The sequence below is a fragment of the Heliconius melpomene genome, chromosome 16 (assembly GCF_056956725.1).
Source record: "Heliconius melpomene rosina isolate 202511_hmr_F chromosome 16, ASM5695672v1, whole genome shotgun sequence".
Taxonomy (NCBI): domain Eukaryota; kingdom Metazoa; phylum Arthropoda; class Insecta; order Lepidoptera; family Nymphalidae; genus Heliconius; species Heliconius melpomene.
Window position 1 is genome coordinate 2,998,142 of NC_140404.1, and position 23,976 is coordinate 3,022,117.

A 23,976-nucleotide genomic window follows, 5' to 3' on the forward strand; every position below is an offset into this window, starting at 1 on the left:
ATTAAGCTATATAATATTATATCAGTAGGTAGTAACTGTGTGGTGACCATCTCAAAACATGATGTGTACATGAGCCGCAATCAGGCATTGGCTATATGTGAAAGCTTATAATATATATATATATATAAATACTATAATTATATATAAATATGTAACAAAATTGTTAAATTCATTATTTTCCACCTTTAAATGAACAATATTTTTGTGTTAAATGTTTATTTAATTATACAAATTTAAACTTTCAAATGCTTTAAATATTATTAAAAAAATAATGTTTTAGTGCATCCCATACTTGCTTTCAGTATCTTAATATATTAACAATCTTTTTCATTACAAATTGTTAGTTTCTGTGCAATATTCCTGTCGATATGAATGACATTTTCCAATAACCATTATACAACTCCCAAGTTGTGTTTTTATACAATTTAGCTCTCTTTATTTGTATATTATTTACTGTCACAATCTACTTATTATTAGAACTTATCATCATAACTACAATATTTTTTTTCTTAACATAAAACTCCTGGATGAAGGAATATTAATTTATTAACAATATCCTTGCAATAATATGTTAAGCAAGCATTCCAAATTTATAATGTTATTGCACTATAATATTCCTTATTAATATTTATATAATTTAAAATCTATTATATAGGTATCTTTATTTCGCACAATATCTACTATATGCTTTTTAACATATTTAATATATTGATCCTAATTTTTTGATATATCTACTAAATCAATCTGTTCTCGGACATTTTATATGAAATATTTAATTAAAAAAATAATTATTATATTTTTATCAATTATTTCTGCATTCTTTCTGAAACAATGGTTAACACATACATTTATAATAACCTATTTTAACACAAATGTAAAGAAAAATTCAATATACTAGGATCATTTTCAATTTGTTTGTGAAATAAATAATATATGTAAAATTCACATACTTCACTAATATTCATTAATGATGAAAACAAGTACTTTATTTATTGTTTTTAACATTTTTAAAGAAAAATATTTTTTTTAGAAAATATGGAAATTTTAAGTACCAGAACTTGAACCACAGAGTAGAGTAAATTTTTTTATGTTTTCTAAAAAATTTTTTTACTTTATTTATTGGCCTGGATTTCAGGTGTTTTAGTTGTGATATTGCCTAATCTTAAAATTTTTGTATACGTTTATTTTAATGGTCACCATTGTGACGCTAATGTTAGAATCAGCAATTTATTATAATTATATTTTAGATGGGTAAATACCACAATAACAGATAAAAGTGTAACATTTAATTTTAAGTGATGTTATAAGATTTTTTTTTAACTTGGGACATTTTGAATGTTGATTTTTTTTTTACATATTTCTTAAATTTTATGCTTACTCTATGTTATTTATAGTTTTACACAAAATATAATAAATAAACAGTATTTCATCTAGAATTTAAGATTATTTTCTATCTGATATATCAAAGTGACCTATGGACATTGTGAGATTTCTACTTCTACGTGAGGACTGGTATATGATAATGTAATGATTTACTTATTTATGTAAAATATAATTGTAACTGTAGAAAACTTCCTATTATTTTGTAGTACAATTGAAGTATAAATAAATGATTTGGAAATGTGTAATTGAAGTATTTATTTTTAGTTAATAATTTTTATTTACAACTTAAAAAACACTTAAATATTATTTCTAACATATTAATGCAAATTCTTGATCAAATATTTATATTTGGAATACCTGTTTTTAAACCTACAGATACTTCAATATATTTAAGTATTCTATTAGACACAAATTGAGCATCTTCCCTTTTAGATACATTTGAATTTAACATGTCTATTCTATTTTCTGAACAAAATGTTAATAAATCACTTGCATTAACAGCCATTGCGTTTACGGGTAAACCACTTGCGTTCACTATTATTACACGACGAACTCTGAGGTCAGGATGCACTTCTTCTAATACTTTACTTGCCCATTTTAAACAAAACATATTGGTAGTATCCATAGCAATTACTACGAAGTCTATAGCCTGTTTTCCTGTTAGATCTGATAGTTTCGCAATATTTTCTAAGCTGTGCGACCGTAAGACTACTAATTTCCATCTAACATTTCTTTTAGTGTGAACATCCACTAGAGCTTCTGAAAGCTTGTCAATAAAATCACCGTTTTCTGAAAGTACCACAACAGTTAAGCTGTTTTTATGACTTGTTAAACCGATCCATGGCACTATAGTAAAATCTTCAACAGAGGGACGTGCGTCGTCTTCCAGAACGGACATAATTATGACCTTATCCAAATATATACTTAAACGTACTAGTAAGCTACAACTATTAAAAAGTTGTTGTGATTCTTTATTTATGGCGTTCTGAGATTAAAAAGTTATTTTAAATTATAAATGTGACAGTTGCAATATTTATTTTTTAAAATTTGACTACTATTGACAAACTGACAAATGTTTCGTAGACCACAGACTATTATTTAAAATACAACACCACTCAATTTCATTTCAAACAAAAAAGATACCGTACCGTGTCGTATATAAATTGTGAGGACAAAAATATTATTTTCTTTTTTAATTCCCAAAATAATTTGTAAATTCTAATAAATCATAAGTTCTTTTGTGTACTTTGTCCTTTTTGGATACAATATTTTATAATTATTTTTTATATTAGAATTTAAAATATTCTAAATATTTAAGAAAAATTATTAGCAACTACGTACAACATATTATAATATACTAGCGGACGCGCGCAGCTTCGCTTGCGTATTTAAGGGTGAATTCTAATAACCCATGAAACATGTGTTCAATGAAATATTTTTAAGCGTCTGAATTTCAAATTTTATAAAAATCGGTGGCGATTTAAGAATTTTCCCATACAAACTTTCAACCCCTTATTTGCACCCTTAGGGAGAGAATTCTGGAAAACGATGAAACATGTGTTCAATTAAATACTTTTAAAAATCTAAATTTCAAATTTTATAAAAATTGGTGCCGATTTAATTTTTTTTCCATACAAACTTTGAACCCCTATTTCACCCCTTTAGGGTTAAAATTTTTCAAAATCCCTTCTTAGTGGATGTCCAGATTACGAAAGTAAACATCTGTCCAAATTCCACGTTTCTACGCACAGCGGTTACGGCTGTGCGTGCGTCTTACCTCAGTCAGTGAGGACAAGTCCTTTTATATATATAGATTATAGCGATTATACCGTAGGATACAAAAAAATATATACAGAAACATCACGACAGATCTCTTATCTGTTGTCTATGATTTACTTGTCAAAGGCGATTTCGAACAAAATTCGAATTTCGAAAATAAATTTATTAACTTACCTTTAATATACTAAATAAGTAAATATTTTATGGCCATAAGACATTTAAATATTTTGAATATATTACAATGCGACGTCGAGATGAACAATTTCCGGATAATGGTTTTGAAGCTTGGGGTGGATACATGCAAGCGAAAATTGCAAAACTCGAAGAACAGTTTTCTTCTGGAGCACAAAAGGAAGGAAAATTGTCAGATATCTTTAATGGAGTTAGTATTTTTGTTAATGGCTTTACTATCCCATCATCAGAGGAATTAAAAGACTTGATGGCGAAACATGGTGGAGTTTACCATACTTACCAAAGAAGCGAAGACTTTATAATAGCTTCAAATTTACCCGACACTAAAGTAAAAAATATGTCATTAGTAAAAGTAGTTAAGCCTGAATGGATTACAGATTGTATAGCGTCTAAGCAATTGCTAGATTATAAAGATTATTTATTATATAGACACTCAAAATCTCAAGGAGTACTTAAATTTGAAAAAAAAATAAAAAATGAAGTAGCATGTAAGTCGGAATATAAATGTCCTGAGGTTGACAATATTACCACAATATTAGAATTCTCTGATGCAGACATCTTCAATCAAAACAACAAAAAGGAGATGTCTGTGAATGCTAATGATTCTTCCTCCACAAATGCCTCAAAAAGTGATAATCACATCGCGAAAACAGCAAATGATCCTAACTTTATAACAGAATTTTATAATAATTCTAGATTACATCATATTTCACAACTAGGAGCTTGCTTTAAGCAACATGTCAATGATCTGCGAGAAACAGGCAATTTTAAATACCCAGTCCGAGTTGACTTAAAAAATAGAATATTAAGGTCAAAGGATACAATTAAGAGTATGTCTCAGATAAATTTCAGTAATGGCAAAACTATTATGCATATAGACATGGATTGCTTTTTTGTTTCAGTAGGTTTACGTAAACGGCCTGAACTTAGAGGCAAGCCTGTCGCTGTAACACATTCAAGGGGTGGGCAAAGTCGGGCAAAAAGATCTGGTGTTGATAGAGAGATAGAATTTAACTTATACAAACAAAAACAAGTAAAAAAAATTTGTAAAGCCACTGGAATTACTGAGAATGACATTGAAATTGAAACTAGAGTAGACAACATTGCTGATGAAGATGATAAATTTGGATCTATGAGTGAAATTGCTTCATGTTCATATGAGGCTAGAGCTAATGGTATTAGTAATGGTATGTTTATGGGTGCTGCTTTAAGACTATGCCCAGATTTAGCAACTATACCATATGACTTTGAAGGATACAAAGAAGTGGCATATACATTATACAACACTATTGCCCAGTATACATTAGACATAGAGGCTGTTTCTTGTGATGAAATGTATGTAGATTGCACAGGGCTATTGCAAGAACTAAATGTAAGTGTTGATGATTTTGCTACTGCTCTAAGAGATGAAATAAAAGATAAAACTGGATGTCCTTGTTCAACAGGTTTTGGTGGTAACCGCCTACAAGCCAGGTTAGCAACCAAAAAAGCCAAGCCTGATGGACAGTTCTTTCTAACATCTGATTTAATTGAGGATTTTATGTTTAATATTAAACTCAGTGATCTTCCTGGGGTTGGAAGGCAGACTGCTCAGAAATTAGAATCACTTGGACACACAACATGTGGATCTCTTCAAAATTTATCATTATTTTATCTTCAACAACAATTGGGCAATAAAACTGGTGAACAATTGTACAACCAGTGTCGTGGGCGTGATCCTAACCCATTAACATACCACACAATAAGAAAATCGGTTTCAGCAGAAGTTAATTATGGAATTCGTTTTGAAAACCAAATACAATGTGAAGACTTTTTAAAGCAACTCTCAGCTGAAGTAGCTTCCAGAATGTCTCAATTTAAAGTAATAGGAAAATGTGTGACATTAAAATTAATGATAAGAGCAAAAGAGGCACCTGTGGAAACTGCAAAATTTATGGGACATGGTTTTTGTGATGTTGTCAATAAATCAACTAATTTACCGACTGCGACTAGCGATGTAATTATAATAACAAGGGAAGCAATATCACTTTGTAAAAAATTAAATGTAAATCCGGTTGAAATGAGAGGCGTTGGAATTCAAGTAACCAAATTAGAATCTATCAATACAAAGCCCGGTATTGGATCTATAAATAAATTTCTGAAAGCGAAAAATGCTGTGCAATCAGAAAATGTTAAACCACAGAGACCTGTTAATGTTCAACCTGTATTTGAGTCTAGAACTCTTCATACTACGCCTATTAAAGAAAAAATCAGAAAAAAAGATAAAAAGTCTCCAATTATAGGTATCATTAAATCTCCTACAGGAAAAAAGAGAGGCAGACCAGCTAAAGCTAAAACCCATGCTGCCACTCAAAACTTAATGAACAAGTTTCTGCAAGGGCAGCACACGTCAAAAGAAGTTTATATTAAAAAGGAAGTTATACAAAAAGAAAAAATAGAAGAAACAAAGCCAAACGTAACAGAGAAAGTAGTTAAAAATTATGGTTTATTAGCTCTTCCATGGAATAAAGTACGAGAATTATTACGCGCGTGGTTCGACAGTGGTCAGACACCAAAGCAATGTGACGTCGATCTAATCTCACAATACATGCGTGAAATGGTAGCTGATAAGAATATTGATAAGTTAAATATTTTACTCAACTTTATGAGACGGAGAATACATGAACTGAATAATGGAATGTGGAATGAAGTTCAAGATAACATCCTAGAAGAAATACAAAAGGCAATGCTGGCAGTGTATGGAAAGAAATTGTGGATATCTGAAGAATATTGAAATGAAATAAATCTATAGATAGTTTAAATAATAAAGAAATAAATAATTTATATAATATTGTTAATTTTAATCTCCAATTTTTATTTGCAACTATTCATATTAGATTTCAAAATCCTGAATAAGTTAAAATACAAAACAGGCACCGTCGTGGTGCAGTGACATAACGTTGCCTGCAAACGTGACCATTGTGGGTTCCACTCCCATTTAGGGAGCGAGTATATGAATTGGATTCATATCCTAGTTCTAGTTAAAGTCAAATAATTTTATTCAAAATAAATAGTTCATCAAATGAAGAATGTAATGTAATGCTTCATTTTATGAACGTCGAATAATCTACCACCAGTTCACTAAAGTTAATGCCTCAGACCTGAGAAGAACCGGCGCAAGAAACTCAGACTTTTTTGGGACTTTTTTTTACACAACAACCATACAAGACTAGCCATAACACAGCGTAAAATTTTATTGGAATTGCAGGTATTTATAGCCTTTATTTATTTATAATTGGTAATTTAAAGTGATTCAATATGGAACCAGAGAGGCAGCGGGAGTAGAAGGAGAAACTAGGAAGATAAATCTTTTAGTCAGCATAAAGGATAAGGATACAAAGAAAAACAATATTTATAATCCCATTGATTTATTTTTTAATTTGCTTCTATTAGATCTAAAAGTTGTGTCAAATTAAAAAATAACTTTTGAACGTTTAGCGAACTGCCCAAATCGAAATGCTATTTGTAAACTATCAAACTACATACATCGCTTGGCAGATTTCTCACTCGTATTATTAAAATAAAAATAATATTAATAAAACACAACAGCTAATAGTCCACGTCCCACTGAAATATGAAAAAAAAATCAAATAAAAAGACCACCTTAAATCGTGGCAAAAATAATCTTATTGTATTTATGACTAATTTTGCAAAATGGCAGTTAGTATCACTTTCGTTAATAAGCATTAATTGTATTTAATGGCCGATGATTCGTTCACAATAAATAACACGCATTGGATACATCGAGATACAAACGTTTATCGAAATTTGATCTTGGTTTTAGTCATTTTATCTATAATTTACTATCACAGATGCTTATTGCAAAAAAAAAAACATTTCATTTTCAAATTGTGTTGAATATACGTACTGAAATTGAAGTTGCAAAAACAATCTTATAAAGCTTTTAGCTTAGAAAATAACTTAAAGAACTAAATTGTTTGCGACAACCATTTATTTGTTACAATACATATAAAACAGTACGATTTGTCGTACAAAAAAAATGGCTAAAATACTATTAGGTTAGTAGGTACAAGGTTTATATCATTATAATTTATTTTCAGACAAAATTTGTAACTACCGTCAAATGTCTGGAGTTTGTTTCTTTGTGTAAAACACAAATAGTGAAAAATCCAGAAAAATGTCCAATCATTTTTAATACTTTAAATAACAAGTTTTGGCCAATTTCCATATATTTTGGCACAATTGATATTAAAATTTCAATTTAATCCATCTCATTGTCCATCTCATGTCCATTTTATTTTATGTAATAATGCGTTACATCTATATAATTCGTTACATCTATATCCTAATATAAAAGGCAAACGTCATAACATATGAAAAAAAAATTTTAAAAAGTTTATTTAACCATCACTGCATAATGTTAATACGATAATTAATCTCTCCATAAGTAGAAAATGAAAAATACACCTACCCTATACAATATATAAAAATAACAAAAAAAAAAAACAAAATCCAAACAAATGACGGTAGTTTCACAGATAATGTATATTTATATTACACGTAAACAATCTACGCGGTGGATCCGACCGAAACGGTGTGTTTCAATTTAGAATCTATGATGATCTCGTCTCCGGAGCGTATGTTGTACGAGTAGAGCTGCTTCGTGGGGTACTTCATCTCCTCGGGGCCCTGGAAGAACTCCATTAGTACGGTTTTAAGTTAATATAGTGCGTGTTTATTTTTAACTTAAAAAATATTACAATAATAAAATCTATTAAATGTTTGCTTTCCATATCGATATAAATTTAAGAAAAAATATAGGCCAAAACTATACAAGGAGGGGCCTACTTTAAGGTCATCGGTAACGCAGCAAGGACCATCGTCTAACTATAGACGCGACAGTTCTGGGTTCGTTTCCTACTCAGAGGAATTAATTATTTTCTTTCATTTCCTCGCTCTGGTAAGAAGACTCCGACGTTGAGTTTCGTCACTCAACACACATTGCGAACACGCGAACGGAGTGTTTTAACACTTGGTTCTATTTGCCAATAATGCGATAAATAATCAGTCTATTTGAGATATTTCTTTTATATTTGAATTTTTAATTAAAATGATGAATTTAACATTCACCTGTGTGTCTCTCAATTCTTGGTCGACGTAGAAGAGACGCATCTTGGAAGCGGGGAATCCCGCGAGACGCTCCAGTCGGGACTTCAAATCTGACACGGTCCTATAAGAAATAAAATGTATTCAAATAATAAATAAATAAAATTATTGTCACATTTTTGAAAGTATGGAAATGGAAATAAACATCGAGGCTTTTAATTTTTTTTCGCTATTGAATATGGAGCAACACAAAAAATTGTTAAAAGTTAGGTACATTTTTGCAAAAATATAACTTCACATTTTGGTTCCACTCCTTTACTACGAAAATATATATTTTTATAACATTAATATAAATAGTATTAATTTAAAATTATTAATATATAATACGAAATTGAATATTTACCTAGTTTTAAAATAGAAATCGACAAATATGGCATCTATTAATAATGCAGGGAGGTTTGATTTGGCTATAATGACTAGATTGATTTATTTTATCCAATTCCTAGAAAATGTATTATAAGTAATTACATAAATCCATTTAATATATTAAAAAATTAATAAATGACTATTGTTTTAAAACAAACACAAGGTCTATACTTGTGGTTCAATTCAGACCTTAATAATTTACTTTATTCAATAATCTTAATTACAGTCGGCCACATACTCGTATCTAATGATTATTATTATTCACAGAATGTTATATAGTATAGTATAGTGGGCTATGGTAAGTAAAACTGTAGTTTTACTTAATGCATGGTTGTGAATTCGTTATGATTATATATCAATTATTTACATATTTCCTCTCTGCCAAGACATCGTGCGGTGTTGTATCCAGACATTCAGCTCGCAATATCTTAATTAAAAAGAGAGAGTAGAAAACGGAGTGTTTTAATAAATGTGTAAATATAAATAAAATACCTGTAAACATCGACGGTGCGCACTTCGCTGTTATCGCCGCAAGTGAAGGTGATCTGCACGCGCTTCTCGGGGCGCAAGTCCACAGATACCAGGGGATCGAGCTTGCCGTGGACACCCACCAGCTCCCAGTATCTGTAGGAACAATATGTAATAATGTTAATAAATTAAATTATTTATTGTTATTGTTTAGTTTGCTCGACATTTGGTGTAATAATTAAGAAAATATTAATATTTAGATAATAGGCATGTCGATTTTTTTAGATGAATAAATTATTTAGTGGTTTTCTCTCATTAGTTAACTTTAAACCTTAAAGCTAACCGTCGGCATTTTGAATGAAATCAAATGCGATTGTTCCTTGTACTAAATGATCTTGTAATTAAAAAAAAAACCGTAGACAATGAGAAGTACTTCAAAAATGGAAATAAAATACGACTTTAAATTTCTGGAATATTTTTTTAAATAATTGATACATAAAAGCTTACCAGATACATATAACATAACTATATGTGGGTACCTAGTATAAAATAGATTACCTATAGGTACATTTTACACAGAATAAACAATGGAAAATCATTTGAATCGATTTAGAAATTAAGGCTAATTTAATTTGGCACTCGCCACCTACAGTGCTCCTTATAAATACGACCTTCGTATTACTTTCCTAAAGCAGATGTGTCCTTTCTCATTTTTCTCGAACAAGTTGTTATTTGCAACATAATAGCCTAACAGGGTCAGCCGTAGATTTCTTCATATAAATATATATATATATATAATATAACGAATTATCTTGACCAAATACTTAAATGAACTAAAGTTTATCAAAAGAATAGACTTAGAGTTAATTTTTAAAAATACAAATGTTGCAATTATTTTGCGATGAAATTGTATGTGCTAGGTATTCTTCATCATCGAATTGTGTTATCTGTATTTTATTTATTAACTCGTATAATTTCTCATTTTAAACAACGTTGCCGAAATTAATTATCTATGTATAAAATAATTTAAAATCTTTAAATTATAGGTATGTAGGTATAATAATAATAATTCATTATTTTAAAATAGACGCAACACCCATATCGCTACCTACATATCTACATTCAAAAATTTTATTCCAACAATTTATTTCAGCAATAAACTTAGCAAAACCAGTTTCCAATATAACATGAAACAAAAACCATTGTCCATACATTTCATCCTCACCTGTCAGGTCGATCCGACTCGGGTTTCTCCATGTAATATCTAATGAAGGCTCTCTCAGCAGCGTCCCGTTCCTCCGGAGGTACAGTCCCTCCGCCGTTCAGGGTTCTGACGTGAGGTAACCTGGCCACGAGCAGAAGTCGCCTTTCGTGCTCCGTCGACTCGAATCGCTCCCATAGCGGCCAGCCCTGAAAGTATGAGTCATTTTGTTATTATGATATATGAATATGTGACATTTTCTTAATTACTTTATTCGTTGTTGTTTATATTTTACATATTAAAATGTTTACTGGTTTAGTTTTTTTGGTTTTCGTATCTTTATAAAAATATAATATTATTAGATCACGAAAGTAATTCAGATGAGAAAATAAATAATTGTGTAGTACAAGCGGGCGAAGCCGCTAACGGTACAGTAGTATTTTAAATATTTAATCATATTACTGCATATGCACGTACAATCTTCAATATTTTAAAAATCAAAGTAAAATGGGTTTTTACTACTAGCGTAATATAAAAAATCACTACATATTAAAAATTAGTAAACACTTAATTAGTTGATTGTAACATTTCCTTTTAGCACAACGATTGGCTTCGCACTGTTAATTTTAATAATTCAACAGAACTATTGTTTATTTACATCTTATAAGAAACTAGGAGGAAGAAACTCCATGCTTATATGGTAAAACATTATAAGAAAGAAACCAAATAAGTGATTACTGACTACTGAATTAAAGAGTCACGACTCTCCTTGTCGCGACGATACACTTATTTGTATTGTAGTGGAAAAAACTGGCAGGTGCTGTATTCTATAGGGGTTTTTGTTCATCTTATTTTCAAGGCTCAATACTAGTTTCCATGTAAAGCGAAGGTGAAATAATTTTCGTATATATCTACTCGAATCTATGGTGTTATGGTTTTCATTTTAATACAATATTTAAAGCAGATGTTATAAAAAAAATTATTGTTATTATATGTTCCAAATTATAATAACGCGTAAATTTTGAGCCTAATTATGGCCTAAAGTTGTGTGCGTAGTGTCTTGACACTAGGCTCTCTGCCCACCTTGCTACATGCAGGGTACATACAGCGTGAAGCCGAAACAAAGCTAGGAATTAATTTTTTTTTTTAATAGCCATAAGAAACAATTCGGTAATTTTACTAGTGAGTTAGGTGAGTGTTCGTCTTAAAATAGCCTTATTGTAAAGACTACCAAAGCTAATTGAAATCAATTTATTGGCACAGACTTATTGTGATTAATATATGAGATCAATGTTTAAAAATAACATACCAATGGCCTTTATTTGGATTAAATTCTTCTTATTAATTATTAAAATAGTGCAATGAATTCTACTTGACAAGCCCTTTCATTTGATACCCATATTGATGGGATTGAAAAAAAACGAAGTTGTCCGCCATCTTGTAGCGGTGGTCATCTTGGATTCACAATAATATTGAATATGGATAATTGTATTGTCACCAGAATCAAAGGCGTATACCAAATTTCAGATCAATCGGTTAACGGGAAGAGAGTTAAATTTCAATTACTAAATTTGACCCAAACAAATAAATAAATAAACAAATAAACAAACGGGGTGAGCTAAATAAAACCGTTTAATGATGTTAAGAATCGATAAATGCTTACTTAAGAATCGATAAGTGAATAATAATTTACATTTAATCAGGCACTAGCTTAGCATAGTATCGATTAAGGCTATAAATGGATTTCCTAAGAATCGTTGCTAAACGAATAATTTCTATGATTCAACAATAAACATAATAGTACAGTGAGATCAACTAAATAAATATAGTATATATACTCCATCTACAGCTAAGTCGGCCACGACTGGTTGACTGTACTGTACTTCAGCAGAGCGAAAAGTGTAATAAAATCCCCCTTTGTTCGCTGCATGCGTGCGCTCAACCTTGCCGGGGCTTGTTTTGCCCGAAAACGGAACGCGGAAAATGTACGTTGCATACATTAGACCCAACGGAATTTAAGATTACCGCATTATACAAATCTAATTGCATTTTATTTTAATATGAAGGACATTCATTTATACCTACTGTATTTTTTAAATAATCTAGTCGAACCCACAAGGTTCGATTCCCATCAAATATTCAACACGCAACGCCCCAGAATTCCGGGGAAAGTTGGGGACGGAAGTATCTTTTAATGGAAACGGAGTAACTGAACACTAGGTTCCCTCTGAATTCCCTGCGGGTTACAGCATAAAGCTTAAAAATTTAGTATTATTCCAAAGACCAGGAAAAAAAAGAACCTGCATTATATTACTTAAATGTGAATCACTGTGTTAAATAAAAATAATGCTTAACGCCATATTTAATTATTATATAACGGTAAGCGTAGTTTTATAAAACGTCTAGACCTGAATTAAAATTCAAATAATATAACAAAAGTAACGCTGGCAGACCAGTTTTAAAGTAGACAGCAATTGTGTAAAACATTTAAAATATGAAGTGGGCTACCTTGCCTCGCAAAATCCCGGCTTGGACATTTCAGAACTTGAAAAGGTGCAGAATTCTGTAGACTAAGTACAGGATTTGGGGCTTTCTTCTTCTTTATGGTTTGCTTGAAAACATTTTAAATTTGCTACTGCTTTACATTTTAATACAGTAATGCATCTTTTATAAATGAAGTATACATTAACGTTTAAACATTATCTCCATTAAAACATCTCATGTATAATTTCAGCTTCACAGGCAGGGTACCTAGTGTTGAAACACTCCACTCCTCGCTTCCGTTAAATTCTGATGTCATTGCTTGTTGAGTGGTGGCATTCAACGCCTGCCTCGACACCAGAGCGTAGAAATGAAATATTCCATGTCCTCGAGTAGGAATCGAACCTGTCGAGCTTACAATCACACGCTTGCCTCATACATTATATTGAAAACAAATTTATTATGTGTGGGGAAAAATACTACAAATAAAATGGGAACATCTGCTACAGGCAATTTAACCCACAGGATGTATAGGGCACACGCAGTACCAACCCCAATTTATCGGCAGTTCGTGTAATGAAGTGTATGTACATATGTAGTGTGTGTGGCCAAATCTAAATTTCACCAGCACAGCGTCCGCCCGGTACCGTACCACGCTGGAGTGGAACCGTTCTACATCATTAATTACGATATCGATTGTAAGTCAAATGCATTGGGTGAAGGGAAATGTGTTTTGTTTTATAATAGGAAAAGCCAATACCTTTTAGTTTTATAAAATAAAAAAAATGTTTTTTACAATGCCATTTTTGAAAAATCGGGCAACAGAAGTGCCATTCCTTATTTTTCGCCGAAATCCGATTACTGGAGAGTGGCGGAACTCCGCGCTTTGCTTCGTTACCAGAGACAGGAAATGAAAATATTATACATTTCTTTTTTCCGAGTGGAAATTGAACCAACAATAAAATATTTAATTTTCTATAATATAATTTAAATGAAACTTTTTTCTCATGATAAAAGTAACTGTAAGTACATTTCACTCGTAAATACACAAGTACAATAAATATATATAAACAAAGTGTAGTTGTAGTTGACCTAACTGCTATTGCAGTAATGCATGCATGGGTCACCTCGTTGTATGCGCGACACTAACTGGAGCTTTAGAAATTCAATAGTTAAGCTAGTTTTCTAAGGGTTTGCTATACCTACCTATATGTACTTTTTTTAGCTTTACGCTGTATCCCTCATGAAGCAGCTAGGTAGAGGGCACCTAGTGTTAAGACACTCCATTCATATCTAGATAGTTCCTCTCCCCACTTTCCGCCGAACTCTGGACGCAATGCGTGTTGAGTGACCAGGCTCAACGCCGCGTTTTACCTCGTTACTAAGAAATGAAAATATTAAACATTTTATTTCCTCGAGTGGGAATCGAACTCACAACCTGCCGCGTTCACAGATACAAACCTGGGTACTTGCACCACGACTGGCCTCAAATATAATGGAATATACAAAAATAAAATTATTGGCTTATTTCAACTTAACTAGAACTATATGTAATAAAATATAATATATGTAATACTTTAAGTATAACATGCGTGCGTTACAACAACTAAATTATATCTTATTGGAATAACCAAAGTTATGTACAGACGGTAGGTCTCACAATGTTCTACTTAGACAGCTATGTGGAAACGAGTGTGGAGTGTGGAGTGGGAGACAAAAGATCAGGAGTGACTGCGAGTACCTACCTACCTATGAAGGTATGAGCTGTGGAGTTCAACATGCATTTGAAAGGTGACAACACAAGAAGTACGTTTCAATATTTGACATTGTTTTTGACAAAAATGACGTTAATTGTTCTTTTGAGAAAGTAAGAAAATATTTAAATTTTAGTTTTATTAACAAAAAAAAATACAAGTTTACATACAGTAGAAACTCGTTGCTGCAGTATTTTAGTATGTATGTATTTTAAGAAAATATGCATATACTCATGTACAATGCGCATATTTAAATAAGTTTATTCTCTGTATATGTATTTAGTACTATATATCACACAAAACTCGCTTTTCTTCATACATTGGGAGTTAAAATCCAAAATTTTATTTCCTTTATGTTAAATATTATAAATTTTAACATTACCTACAGTTCCGTACAAAATAACGCATATGGTGACACTAGTACGAGGTATTATTTCTTAAAGCCGTCGACACAACGCGAGGGGAGTTTTTGGGTCAAGCCCGTCTACGATAGTAGCGACTGTTCCTTGATTTGCTACCTTTGACAAAGTTTATTGGCTAGTGTGAATCACGTCATTTGCTGATGACAATTTTTAAAAAAGGCTTTTAAAAAGGCCAGGCCGAGGCGGTACAATGGTGTGACTGTAACGCGACGTTTGTGGGTTCAATTCCCACTCAAAGATATTAAATATTCTTCGCTCTTGTCGAAGCAAAGAGCGGTGTTGAATGGGAAAGAACACGAATATTGAAAAAAATATATATGACACATGTTTTTTTTCAATATTCGTGGTTTTTTTTTCGCTTATGCGTCACATTTCGGGAAATTAGTAAAATTTTTAATTGTCATTGTTCTTTTCTGTTTAATTTTTCCTTATGCAGGAGGCGTTCGAAATAAATAAATGTTTTAGGTACCTACCTAAAAATATTCCATTGAATAAAGTTTGCATCATCTACATATATTTATAATTGCTTTTAATAATTTGGAATCTTTGTGCACTCGATTATTTTCATACAATTAAAACTAAATTTCATCCGATAATCGTACAACGAAGGTTAACAGAAATAGTTAAAAAGTTTTAAATTATAAAGACGATGAACGTCGTGTCAGTGGTAGTTGCGTAACAGCAATTAACCTGCATACAAATTAGGTATCTACGTTGAAGTAGACGCATCATTAAAAATAACGTTATACTAAACGAGCATCTGTAACCTAATGAACTATGAATAATTTTAATTACAAGAAGAGATAGCCACGTGAATTATATTAGAGAGATATTTAAATATTTTTTATATACTAGAAGAACAAGTAACCCTAAGAGATAAATGATTTATTAAGTTAAATTTCATCAAATTTAATTAAGAAGATTTAGTTAAAGACAGACGGACCAAGCGTCAAGTTCCTCGAGAGAGAATAGAATCCACAATCCATCGCTGGTCTCAATAATTATTTTATAACAATAAGATCATTACAACAACAAATAAAATAAAATAATCCATTTATAAAATAAAGTCGAATTTTCCAAAAGGTGAGGACAAAGAGGTTGGCGGGGAGCAGATGGGTCCGAAGAGCTGAGGATGGAGTGTGGTGGCGAGAATTGGGGAAGGCCTATGTCCAGCAGTGGACAAAAGATGGCTGTTGATGATGATGATGATTTATAAAATAAAACCAATACATGAAAAAACAAATCAAAATCACGACAAACCTTTAATGATTAATAAAAAAAATCCTCATAAGAGTCATCGCAAGTGTTTGGAGGGGGTGTGTGTGGGCGTACCTAATGGAAGTAACCGTTGTCTGGTCACACGTGATTCATATATATATATATACCGAATACCGGTTACAATGAACTTAACTTTAATCTTTCAATTTACTAAAACGCAATTTATGTTTATGGATTTCCTTCAAAAACATAATGCGCATTTACATTCATTGTATTCTTACATAGCTTTTCGTAATAAACATACTTGGTTATTATATTTGAGGCCAGTCGTGAAAGGTTGTAACACATTGCGGGTTCGATTCCTACCAAAAAAAAAAGAAATATTTAATATTTTCATTTCCTCGTGCTGGTAACGGGGCAAACCAAGCTTCGCCATTTATCACGCAATGAAACCGAATGCAAAGAGAATATATACACTCTAGGTTCCTAGGTTCCCTTTGGTTACACTATCATGTGCAGCATGCAGCTGAACCTAAAGAAATGATCTGTTTTACTTTTTTTCTTCCATCTTATGTGCAACGTCTGCCTTGTCTGCAACAGCAACCAGATCAACGAAATAAGTACAGTAAATTCCCACGGATGGGAATCGAACCTACGACCGTCCAATTAGCAGTCAAACAATAATCACAAGCAACATATAAATGTTATAAAATACTTAAACTTAAATCCTATACCTCGGTATTAGGGCATGACAACTACGCAATTACAAAAACAAATAATGTAAATGTTATGCTAATCCCGCCCTAGATGTTTGCATAGAGAGCTCTACTGCGTTCTCGTTTGTCAATTCCTGCTCCCCAAATGTCTCGTGGGTCAGGGGTATCTACGTCATTATTTACTATATCTTTTTTGTTATCTTTTTTATGGCTTCACGCTGTATCCCGCATAAAGCAGGGTAGGCAGAGGGAATCTATTGTCACGACACTCTATTCCCTATTTTTCGTTGAATTTTCAAGGCATTGTGTGCGAGTGGCAGAACTACTTTGGTAACAGATAGAAGGAATAAAAATATTAATAAACAATAATTAATTTCCTCAAGTGGGAATAGAACCCACATTCTCTATGGGTGTACAATATAGATTATTTTTATCATCAACAATTTTATATACAATTTAGGTCAATGGAATTTTAATTGACGTTCCAAATATTTGAGACTAGTTCGTGGTCACGAGTTCACTTGAAAGTCGGTTCGGGACTGTCTATGCGTGGCCATGGACTACTTGTTTAGTTTTAGAAATAATGGGTTCACATTTTGAACCCATTATTTCTAAAACCTATATGTAGATAAATATATCTTAATAAATTATTAAATATACTTCAATTAAGCCATAAACAATCAATTCAAACAAGAATTCACACTTTACTGTCGTCACTTACTTTACACTTTAGAGTCAGTAATTTTCCAACAAAATATTCCAATAAAAATGTGGAAATGAAGGTTAAGCTTTCTATCCTTACACGTTTATTAAAACAAGGACACCAGGCACTTTAATGGCGTGCAATAAAAGTGACTGCAGTGCTGGTATATAGGTCAAGTGCGAGTCACAATGACTACGAAACGTAACGTTCCTTGGATTGTTTGATGAATCTCAGCAATTTAAAAGCGTTTTGCTTCACGCTTTATCCCGCATGTAACAGGGTAGGTGGAAGAAGCCTAGAGCTAAGACACTCTACTCTCCACTTTCCATCGAATTCTGGAGGCATTGAGTGGAGAGTGGAGGGATTTGCTCGTTAAAAACATTATGAAAAACATTTGTCATGCTAAATAAATATTGTTACATTTGAAAATGTAATTTCATCAGATTTATATAAACTAATTTGGTTAGTAAATTGAGGCAACGCGGATTTGCAATTACAGTAGACTGCAGCCGAGATGGAAGTAATTACTGGAACGGCCTTTACCAGTTAATAATGTAAATCTTAATCCAATTCAGTGTCGAACACAGTAATCATTGTATTATAAATTTGTTTTTGTTTTCAGCATCACGCTATATCCCGCATGTAGTGGGGTAGGCAGAGGTGGAGGCAGTGTTAAGAAACTCCCCACTTTTTGCGTGATGAGTGGCGGAACGTCGCGGTTTGCCTCGACACCGGCTCCAGGGCGAAAAAATATTAAAAATAATTAAATATTAGATTTTCCCGAGCGTGAATCGAACCTATCACCTGTTGCGTTTATAGTTACAAGCTTTTGCCCATGAGCCACTAGACTAGGCTTGCTTCACTGGTATATTAATAATTTTAAAAATGTTGTAACAATTTTTTAATGATTTTTCATCCGGAGAACTCTACACACTTGGGTTTTTTGTACAAAAAAATGTCTCTAAAGTCTGAAGCTCCAACTCACATACATGTTTCTAACTGCTAAATATTATACCTACTTGCGCGTTTATAATTTTATATTTTTCTCATATTAGAATTTGAATAACTGCCGTGGTTTATATACCATTAGATAAATTGGCTCATTCACGGGTCTGGATGAATGTATGATGATGAAGCGATGTATGAAATTATCTATATATATAAAAGGACTTGTCCTCACTGACTGAGGTAAGACGCACGCACAGCCGTAACCGCTGAAGGTAGAAACGTGAAATTTGGACAGATATTTACTTTCGTAATTTGGACATCCACTAAGAAGAGATTTTGAAAAATTTTAACTCTAAAGGGGTCAAATAGGGGTTGAAAGTTTGTATGGAAAAAAATGTAAATCGGCACCGATTCTTATAAAATTTGAAATTTAGATTTTGAAAAGTATTTAATTGAATACGTGTTTCACCGTTTTCTAGAATTCACCCCCTAAGGGTGCAAATAAGGGGTTGAAAGTTTGTATAGATTTTTTTTAAATCGGCACCAATTTTTATAAAATTTGAAATTCAGACTCTTAAAAGTATTTAATTGAACACATGTTTCATGGTTTTCTAGAATTCTTCCCTTAAGGGTGCAAAATAAGGGGTTGAAAGTTTGTATGGACAAATTCTTAAATCGCCACCGATATTTATGAAATTAGAAATTTAGACTCTTAAAAATATTTAATTGAACATGTGTTTCATGGTTTTTTAGAATTCACCCCCTAAGGGTGCAAATAAGGGGTTGAAAGTTTGTATGGAATAATCTTTAAATCGCCACCGATTTTTATAAAATTAGAAATTTAGACTCTTAAAAATATTTCATTGAACACATGTTTCATGGTTTAATAGAATTCACCCCTAAGTACGCAAGCGAAGCTGCGCGCGTCCGCTAGTGTAATATATTGGTACACTGGTATAGTAATTTTAAATATTAAAATTTACAATCTATTATATAGCTTTTCAAAATAAATAATATAAACAGTGGTAAATCTATTTTTTTCCTTTTAATTCTCTAATTAATGAGCCTTAGAACTAAACGCAGCTTTATGGTACATTTACATATATTAACAAGCCCGAAATGTGATTTGAACCAAAAACCATCACGTCAACAAACAACCATACACTACTGAGACCACCGAATACGCAAAATTTAAAAAACTAGCACAATTTAAAGATTTAATCTTTTAATCCACTGTTGCAATCTCATAATTCTTAAGATGAACACATATATCGTGAAAGGTAAGTAGAGAGGGTGGGAGAGAGAGAGGAATACACGGAAGGTTAAAACATAGCAATGTAGAGTGAAGTGAACGAACTGCATAGTGACGCATAATTACATTTCAGAATGAATCACCAAGCGGACCCCTTGACGTTTATTTTTCTTTCCTATTCGCTTAAACAATACACGTTTCATGCATTTATGGAATAACTTGAAAATATTCGAGTCAACATATCTACTCGTATATATATAACTTTTTATTCTGTTTACATCCGTTTTCTTCCTAGCAAAAACTGTATCAAGAGGCCAGTCGTGAGATGGTGAAAGCTACAGGTTGTGGGTTCCAGTGGGAACCCTCGAGGAAAAAAAATATTTAATATTTTCACTTTCTTCGCGTAAACGTAGCCTTGAACTCTGCCACTCAACATTTTTCCAACAATTCCTCAGTATTTGGCAGGAAATGGGGACGGAATGTGGGAATAGAGTTTTCTAACACTAGGTTCCCAGTTTCCCTTCCCTTATTCTGCTATATGCGGAATAAAGCTAAACAAACAACTGCATTTACAGGTGTTGACGTCATCAGCCACTGCACTAAAGCTCCACTAGGGATTTCTAATTTTGTGGCGTAGTAATTAAATTTCAATCCACCTTTATAATGAAGTATTAGAATATTAAACATGTTATTTCATTTACCAATTAATTCTGTATGATATATGAAAATGAAAATAATAACTCTCTTTGACATTTTTGTCATAATATGAATTTTGTTATTATTTGTAAATAATAAGAATATTTGTTCATTTAAAACTTATATTGTTTAGTTTTTTTTAGTCAACGTAATAAAGGTACTTCTTAGATTAAAATCTTTAATATAAATCTATACTTATAATAAAATCGGAACCATATTTTTTTGTCTATTTATCTATTTACCTATGCGTTTGTTCACGCTAATCTCAGAAACGGCTTAACTGATTGACTGATGTTGTCTTAAAACTGATAATGTTGATATTAAAACACGAAAATGATCCAGGTAGAAACATAATTGTATAGATCAAGCGGGCGAAGCCGCAAGCGGGTCGCTAGTTAATAATATAATTAATAATTATATATAATATAATAATTGTGAATTAGATAGAATTTCGTACAATTACATAAGTCGCACGCACTAATAACGTACCTACTCGTATGTCATTCAGAGCGGATATGATAAACACACAACGCTACGTGCAAACAGAAACACTTTCACGTCCCCTCTGGCGTGACGGTCAGCGCTGTCGAAATACTAATAAAACATACTTTAATTTTTTTTAGCTTCACGCTGTATCCCGCAACTCTAGCAGCCCGTGGGGAGATGTGGGAATGATAGTGTTAAGACACTCCGCGCCTCACTTCCCGCTGAATTCCTTTGCCTCGTCACCAGAGCAAAGAAATCATAATAATAATTATTTCATTTCTACGAGTAGGAATCGAACTCACAACCTATTTTACAGCCGCACGCTTGAGCCCATGCGCCACGCCTGGCCTCGTATTATTATTGTATGAAGCGTTTAATCAAATTGAGTGAACAGGAAGTACCCATGTGCATAGTCTATGCTAAAGGGCATAAAACGCAAGGTCTCGTGGAACCATATTGTAAATTGAACGATATAAAACTTTTCTGAATTATCTGTACGTAACATTTTAATACTAAACTTCCGGTTATCATTCGAATTAATGGTTTATTTTATACGTATAATAAAGATAATGAGGTCAAGCACGCGAACTAATTTCTCAATCGCTTACCAACATAGATTTTAAGCAATTTGTATACAAAAATGTTATAAAAAATACAAACATACATATATTCTATAACGTCAAGATACCTACGTAATATTGCAAAATTATTTAAACGAGTCTACTTTAACAAAGCTGATGAATTCAAAAAACATAAATAAAAACTACTGGACCAAACCGAATGGACAACTAATATGGGGAATCGAACAAAAAAAAGAATGCGAGAAGAATCTTTGGGTAATCTGTGAACATACATAAAAACACCAACAGAACAGATAACCTCCTCTTATTTGAAGTCGGTTAACAACTAAAACAGAGACCAAGGCTATTAATAGTTATATTACAAAATTTAATGATAGATAGAAGCAAATGCAGTGTAATCTACAGTCTACAACACACGGTTTACACAATCCTCATCACCAATGATGGAACAGAATGTAAGGGGGGGTATCAGATTCGGCGAGGTTGCGAAACCGAGCTAGCACTAAGTGGGGCGGTGCTATATGCAGAAGACCTTCACCTATATGATTTCGTGCTCCCGAGGGACGTTACGCCTTGTGCTATTCAATGTTTGATTCACGGTACAGTTGCCATGTAAAGTGTAAAGTTTAAACTTTGGATTAAAAAGTTTACACTGTAAACTATAGAGCTTCTTTAGCTTCACGCTGCATCCCGCAAATGGCAGGGTAGGCAGAGGGAAGCGGGGAACCCAGTGTTAAGACACTCCGTTTCCATTAAAACTTCTGCTGCCCACTTTCCGCCGAATTCTGGAGGTATTGCGTGCTGAGTGAAGTGAGTTAATTATGCAAAAATACGTCTTTTCAACTGTTTTTTTGAATATCTTATTATGTGTTATTAAATTGAGCTCATATATATATATAAACTAAATAGAAATAAATACATGTATTTTTCAAACAGGCTTTCCTAATGGCATTTAAAAAGATACGGAAATAATGCAGTCATTAATATGTAACGTCATTAAATGTTGTATGTTATATGTATATTTAAATTATAATTATTGTGATATCCATTATCCATACCGATACAAATTGACCTTCGCATTTTATTGTATTACACAATACACCTTAAACAATTTGGCTTCCTTACGTTGTAATAGAAGTTTCATTTAAATCTATTTTTTTTTAAATTAAAAACAGTAAATTTAAAAATAAAAAAAATAAAAAAAATTGAGAAAGTATATAAAACAATCTAAAACATTTACTAGGTTCAACATTATAGTTAATTTCACTTTCTATATTTCTTTATTCTCTACGAAATTAAGTCTCAAGTCTAAGAGTGTAGTCAGAAAGTCTCTAACAAAATACGAAAAATATTTAAAGAATTTCCTTTTTTATATGAACTAACAAGGAAACTGTAATAAATTATTAAGCTAAGCTAAATATTGTAAATAGTGTAGTAAAATATAAACAAAAAACAAACTATACTAACAAAAATAAATTTATAACAATTGTCCAAACGACTGTACCGGGGACGTTCTAAACGCATAATGATGATGTAATGATTGGCGCGAGTGATGGAGTGTACATTTGTGTGCAATAATAGATGCAATACAATTATATAGTGTACCTATTGCTATGAGAAAGAGTTAGAAGTATGCATTTTATACATAATGGGCATTTCAAAATATTTTATGATAATTATTTCTTACTTAAAAAAATTAGAACTATTACTACTAGACCTACTAATACTTACTTACTTCGAATGTAGAGCATATTTTTTGTGTTTGTACTTAATATTTGTTTAAAGTATGTTATTATATTTTTTTATCACGCTTCACGCTGTATCCCGTACACAGCAGGGTAGGCAGAGGTAGCCTAGTGTTAAAACGCTCCGTTCCCCAATATTCCGAGGATTTCTGAAGGCATTGTGTTAAATATTTAATATTTAATTTCCTCGAATGGAGATAGAATCCACAATCAGTCGCGTACAGTCACAAAAAAATGTGGAATTAAAACGGAGTATGCTGCCACTAAATCTTTCTGTTTATATCTATTGTATGAAAATACGAAAATAAGAACGATAAAATTCTTTTAGAGAACATAAAACCTTTACGCCACGCTTTAATATAACACAAGGATAACGTTTGGTATTAGTAACTGATTATACGATGCGAAACAACTGCGAT

General features: G+C 32.0%; 3 protein-coding genes across 6 annotated transcripts in view; 1 reads left to right on the forward strand and 2 right to left on the reverse strand.

The window, feature by feature from the left end:
- Positions 1–1,636: 1,636 nt before the first annotated feature.
- On the reverse strand, positions 1,637–2,425 carry LOC146530693 (uncharacterized). The gene has a single exon (XM_085199120.1). It carries the CDS (start codon positions 2,279–2,281, stop codon positions 1,718–1,720), a length of 564 nt encoding a protein of 187 aa, XP_085055246.1. The 5' UTR covers positions 2,282–2,425; the 3' UTR covers positions 1,637–1,717.
- Positions 2,426–3,247: 822 nt separating this feature from the next.
- Positions 3,248–6,177, forward strand: LOC146530694 (DNA repair protein Rev1-like). Its single transcript, XM_085199121.1, has one exon. The coding sequence runs from the start codon at positions 3,404–3,406 to the stop codon at positions 6,125–6,127; it is 2,724 nt and encodes a 907-aa protein (XP_085055247.1). The 5' UTR covers positions 3,248–3,403; the 3' UTR covers positions 6,128–6,177.
- Positions 6,178–6,744: 567 nt separating this feature from the next.
- The window catches only part of LOC146530695 (tubulin-specific chaperone cofactor E-like protein), a 34,165-nt gene continuing 16,933 nt past the window's right edge, over positions 6,745–23,976 (reverse strand). For 2 of the 4 annotated variants that reach the window (XM_085199126.1, XM_085199124.1), the window contains exons 5-8: positions 10,580–10,764; positions 9,379–9,510; positions 8,485–8,584; positions 6,745–8,043 (exon numbers count right to left, since the gene is read on the reverse strand). In XM_085199126.1, the coding sequence (XP_085055252.1) occupies positions 7,924–8,043; positions 8,485–8,584; positions 9,379–9,510; positions 10,580–10,764 (537 nt within the window). In that variant the 3' untranslated portion in view covers positions 6,745–7,923. Of the gene's footprint in view, positions 8,053–8,484; positions 8,585–9,378; positions 9,511–10,579; positions 10,765–23,976 lie in introns of all 4 variants that reach the window. The other 2 variants (XM_085199123.1, XM_085199122.1) reach the window with 1 other exon arrangement.